Source organism: Fukomys damarensis, unplaced genomic scaffold (assembly GCF_012274545.1).
Source record: "Fukomys damarensis isolate Sample0158 unplaced genomic scaffold, DMR_v1.0_HiC HiC_scaffold_37, whole genome shotgun sequence".
Lineage (NCBI taxonomy): Eukaryota > Metazoa > Chordata > Mammalia > Rodentia > Bathyergidae > Fukomys > Fukomys damarensis.
The window spans coordinates 10,826,499-10,831,941 of NW_022900949.1; the positions used below are offsets into that span (position 1 = coordinate 10,826,499).

The following is a 5,443-nucleotide window of genomic DNA, read 5'->3' on the forward strand; positions in this document are numbered from 1 at the left end:
CCCCCGACCCCTCACCCCGGCGGCCTGCCAGTTCCTGTCCTGCCCCCCAGGCCTAGATCGGGCCGACCCTTGGGAATCCTGATGCCTGAGGCCGCTGATCCGGGGTCCTTGGACACAGTGTTACCCTGGGGTCTCCATCTCGGAAGCCCTGTTAGTGGTCGCTGGGTCCTCACCTTCCGCAATCCTGGAGCCCCGCCCTGACCTGCCAGCGCCGGGGCCCTCCTCCCCCTGCCCTTTGACCCTGACTCTGCGGCCCCGCGAACCCAGCCCCAGGACCCCTCTGCTGATCCCTTCCACCTGGTGGAGGTGCCCCCTCCTGGCGCCTTCCACTGCCCACACTGCCCTTCTCCCTGCTCTGAGCCTCGTAGCGCTGCGTGTGACTTAGCCGAGGTCACCTCGCTAGGGTTAGCAGCAAAGTCACGTACAGCACAAACTCTGTGGGCTTCCTCTGATTGAGCCACCCGCGATTGCTGTCTGCTCTGGCTCTGTCACTAGCCGTGGTTCTCAGGTGGTGCTGAGGGCCCTGGGAAGGAGACACACACACGAGACTTGGAGTTGGCCAGCTGTCTGCATTCTGGGTTTCCCATCCGTCAGGGCTTGGAGAAATGGCTGGGCCTGTGGATGTCGGATGTTGCTGGGCAAGCTTTTGCTTCCTTGTCTGATGAGAGAGACGTGGCCAGTGAGGCTGTGGACAGGTCGCCAGCCCAGTTCAGCTGGTCAGGAGCAGTGCTGTTTGGGGTTCCGTGGAAGGAGGGGGTGCCTAGCCACTGGACAGACCTGTGTGAGGGTCCTGGGCCCTACCACAGCCTCTGGGGGAGCCTCTCTGAGCCTCCAGTCCTTGGTTGTAGGGGGCTCATGCATCTGTGCTAGTGCTTGGCCCATCTTTCTTCTCCCTTCTTCCTCCCTGTGGCCCCCAGAAGGGCTTGGTCACTTGAGTGCAGTGTGGAAGGTAACACAGAATCAAGGTCCTGGGGTCTTCAGATAGCCTGACATTGTGGACAGAAGCCCGTCTGTGGGTGGGTGTTTTCCTTGGGACACTGCATCCGTTCTGAAAGAAGCTACTGTGCCCCTAGGCAGAGTTTGTCACTGAAAGTGCTGTGCCAGGTGATTGCTTCTCCTGTAGGTACTTCCTGGTGGCCTGCCCTGGTTCCACTGCTTGGCATGGAAGTGATGAGTTTTGGGTCCTTCTCACAAGCCCGTACCCATCTCCAGGCAGGTGGCACTCTCAGGACCAAGGACACCCCATACACATTGAAGGAGTCCATCCTCTACTGGGGGTGCCAGGTTGTGTGACCTCTGGGATGGAGCCAGAGTCCCAAGCTCTGGGGTGTGGAATCAGCACTGTGCCTCTTACTTTCTCTGCCTTACACTCAGCTGAGTGCACTGTCCCCCATGCCTGGGGTGTTGCCAGATTCTGGGGAGAGGTGGCAGCCAGGCCAGTGTTGCAGGGACCCTGGTGCCCTCGATGTCCTCGGCTGGTTTCATGGTGCTGAGGCCAGAAGGGCAGAGGCGGGTTGGATTTGGGGCATTAGGCCCAGTGCCCAATGCTGGCCACCAGCAGGGGTGTCCTCAGGTGCCTCCTGTAGATGGCACATGCCTCCTCTGGATGTGGGTAGGTGTCCATTCCTCTGGTGAGTGGGGTGGACAGGGTGCCCCTCTTGGGGCCACTGGGAGGGCTTTCATGGTGGCTCTCTCTGCAGAAGGGGTGACCTGTTTCCTTGGGATGGAGGCTGGGACACCCTAAAGGTTTTCCTGGCTGGGGCTGAGGCTCTGCAACCCGTCCCTGGGGAGGGAGGTGCGGCCCAATGTGCTTGTTCCTTAGTAAAGTGAGACAGGCAACACTCGGCCCTTGGACTGTGAAGAGACAGAGGAAGGCCTGCCAGGAGGTGACATGTTGGTATGCCTGAGCTGGGAACTGGGGGACCTCCTGGAGGAGTGGGGGGCACAGGCTGGAGTCCGGTATCTGACCTGGGCTCAGCGCTCCTGCAGGGCTGTGGAATGCAGCGCTGACCATCAGGGCAAGGTGGGGCTGGGGCAGGGTCCCTGGGGAGTGCTGGGTATCCAGGCAGCAGGGCTGGGAACAGATGCCAGCGCGGGGGACGGGGTATAGACCACTCCGACCTTGTGAAGTGGCTGAGTGAGACTGAGGCAGAGGGTGACAGGCCAAGTGGCACAGGGCCAGGGTTTGGTGCTGCTTCGTGTGGCTCCTGGAGGTCTCGGGAAGGGAGGGCCCAGGGGGTGTGGTATGACTGGGCGCTATGGCTTGCAGTGCTGCAGAGGAAGTTGTCCATGAGACACCCTGGGGAACCCCTGGCTCAGCACCCTCAGGTGTTAGCACGGTGCCAGTGTTGTCCTTTGTGCAAATGGGTGCCCTTGGCACACCTTCCTCTGGCATTCTGGCCTAGAGGGTGGAGTGCAGCCGCTAGGCTGCCACGGAGGGCCTGGCCAACCATGGTCCATTTCCCACCAGCCCCTCCCGCCCAGGAGGCTGAGCAAAGGGACTGAGGTCAGCTCCTGCTCTCACTTCCTTGGGACAGGCCCCTGCCCTATTTTTAGGTCCGTACACCCGACTGCCCACGGCTGGGTGGCTGTCTCTTGTCCCATCTCAGCCATGCATTGACCCCCCTCTCTGATGCATGTCAGGCTTGGAGATGGAAACTCAGTTCTTGTTGGCCCAGGGGGAGATTACACAGCTCCCAGCTGAGGAGCGTGTCAGGCTCAGCCCAGTGTCAGGTGTGGCTGGGTCCAGGCCTTGCAAAGTGAGCCCAGCCCCGGGCTGCTCAGGCCACAGCAGCTGCAGTGGAGGCGGGTGGGATGCTGTGCTGCCCAGGCCTATGCCTGGCTACAGAGTGGAGGCCAGGCTGGTGGTGAGCACCAGAGGGAGGGATGGTGCTCCGGGGTCTTCTCTGCCTGCCATGTGCTCACTGCAACCTGCACCTCAGGGTCACTGTCAGCAGGCCAGGTGGGCACTGTGCTCTGGCAGCTCTTCCCGGGAGAGCCTGTGAGCTTCGTGTGGTGGGGGTGTGGAGTGCTGCAACCTAGCTGAGTGCCACAGGGCTCCCTGGCACCTGTCTTTTCCCCAAGGGCACCCCACTGTGCCAGCGGGCCCTGTGCACCCTGGAGTGGAGTGGCAGATGGCCTGGGTTAGTGCCACTGTGGACATGCGTTGTGCCTACCAGGAGGGCCACCCCCACAGTGCTGTGCACTCTGAGGCTGGTGAGGGGGCAGAACTGGGTCCTGGGCACTCAGGTGCTGAGCGGCATCTCTGGGCTCCGCCTGCTCTGTGCAGGTGTTGTGACAACCACAAATGTCTCTAGACATTGCCCAGTGTCCCTGGGACAGCATCGCCCCACTAGGGAGCCCTTGGGTTGGGGATCCCCTATACCCCAAAGGCCCCATATCCCTTGATCACCTGCCCTGCTGAGCTAGGATGCTGCGCACGGTGACATCCACACGCTGAGTGGGGAGGGAGGGAGGGGTCAGTCCCAGAAGCTGAGACCCCTGGTCACACTGCGAGCCTCAGCAGGATGAGATCTGCTGTCTAGTGGGTTTTCCCCAATAACCAATGCGGAGTGTCTCTGTGGCTGCTTCAAACACTGCGGTCCAGATGAGTCCTCAGGGTGGGCATCCTGGGCCCTGCAGGGTGCTGAGCAGTGTTCCTGACCTCCACCTGCTCCATGCCAGGAGTAGCCTCCGTTGTGACGATCACCAGTGTCTCCTGAGGGCAGAGTTTTCCTATGAGAGTGGCTGCCATCCCACTTTACAAACAAGGAAGCCACCTATCCCAGGCAGAGCAGCCTGGCTGTGCCGGGGGTGCCTGGCCTACCTGTGGGGCTCCGCTGTGTCCTGGGCAGCTGTGTTGGCCCTGTAGAGGGGCACTATTTTTAGCTGGTGAGATCACGGGCTCTGAGGACACCTTAGGGATGGGTGTGAAGCAGAAAATGGCCATGAGGCCTGTGGACTTGGCCCAGTGGGATGTGGGTGCTGGTGGGTGGTACCGATGGCCCTTTCCCAGGTGGGGGCCGCACCTGAGAGGAGGGGCCCAGTCAGCCTTTCCTGGTGCCCCAGAGCCCTCAGTCCCTCCGGATGTCTGGGGCTTCGCCGCCACTGACGGCCGTGTCTCCCCAGGCGCTGTTCGTGCTCTTCGTGCTGGCCTACATCCACATCGTCTTCTCACGGTCGCCTGTCAACTGCCTGGAGCACGTGCGAGACAAGTGGCCGCGCGAGGGCGTGCTGCGCGTGGAGGTGCGGCACAACTCCAGCCGCGCCCCCGTCTTTCTGCAGTTCTGTGACAGTGGCGCCCAAAGCAGCTTCCCTGGCCTGGCCATGGAGCCAAGTGGCTTGGAACTGGAGGAGGAGGAGGAGGAGCTGACTATGGAGATGTTTGGGAACAGCTCAGTCAAGGTGAGCCAGCTCTGGAGGGCAGGGTTGTGGCCCTCGGTGGCCTCACCTGGTGGAGGCTGGGGCTCTGGAGAGAAGAGCTCCGACTGCGAGCTGGCAGCCGGGAGATATGCGGCCTCAGGCACTGGTGGGCCCCTCTGCGCTGGGGTCCTGGCCCTGCCACCATCCCAGCTGATGGCCACCTGTGGTGCTGGGCTTGGTGTTAGGTGGGGTCCTGACCAAGGCAGGAGGTCCAGGAGTCGGCTCTGGAGGCGACGGACATCCCAGCCACTCCAGGATGCCGTCGTCCAGGCCTGGCTGAGTCCTGCTGGGTGTGCTGATTCCTTGTCCCTGGTACCCTACAGTTTGAGTTGGACATAGAGCCCAAGGTGTTTAAGCCGCCCACTGGCACCGAGGCCCTGAATGACAGCCAGGAGTTCCCCTTCCCTGAGACACCCAGCAAAGGTACAGATTGCCTGGCTGTGAGGTGGGGCGCCCAGTGCCTCCTGGCCCCTCTGACCAGCCTGTTCCCACAGTGTGGCCACAGGACGAGTACATTGTGGAGTACTCGCTGGAGTATGGCTTCCTGCGGCTGTCGCAGGCCACACGGCAGCGCCTCAGCATCCCTGTCATGGTGGTCACCCTGGGTGAGCCTGGTGCCCTGAGGGGCTCTCACCACTGTTGTGGGGTGGGGCTGTGCCCAAGGCCCCACCTGCCCTCCCTGAACCCTGCCTCTGCCCCACAGACCCCACGCGGGACCAGTGCTTTGGAGACCGCTTTAGCCGCCTGCTGCTGGATGAGTTCCTGGGCTATGATGACATCCTCATGTCCAGTGTGAAGGGCCTGGCAGAGAACGAGGAGAACAAGGGTGGGGCCCGGCCTGCCCCGTAGCGGTGGGGTCCAGGGTTTGGGGTCCATGGTCAGGAGTTGGCGCGCAGCTCACCACCTCCCCCACAGGCTTCCTGCGGAATGTGGTGTCGGGGGAGCACTACCGCTTCGTCAGCATGTGGATGGCACGCACGTCCTACCTGGCGGCCTTCATCATCATGGTCATCTTCGTGAG

At 62.2% G+C, this 5,443-nt stretch overlaps 1 protein-coding gene across 1 annotated transcript in view; it reads left to right on the top strand.

Annotated features, from left to right (window-relative positions):
* The first annotated feature begins 4,071 nt into the window (after positions 1-4,071).
* The window catches only part of Tmem259 (transmembrane protein 259), a 3,562-nt gene continuing 2,190 nt past the window's right edge, over positions 4,072-5,443 (top strand). The window contains exons 1-5 of the mRNA XM_010634960.2: positions 4,072-4,404; positions 4,746-4,845; positions 4,917-5,027; positions 5,126-5,248; positions 5,338-5,438. Coding sequence (XP_010633262.1) covers positions 4,087-4,404; positions 4,746-4,845; positions 4,917-5,027; positions 5,126-5,248; positions 5,338-5,438 — 753 coding nt within the window. The 5' untranslated portion in view covers positions 4,072-4,086. The remainder of the gene's footprint in view (positions 4,405-4,745; positions 4,846-4,916; positions 5,028-5,125; positions 5,249-5,337; positions 5,439-5,443) is intronic.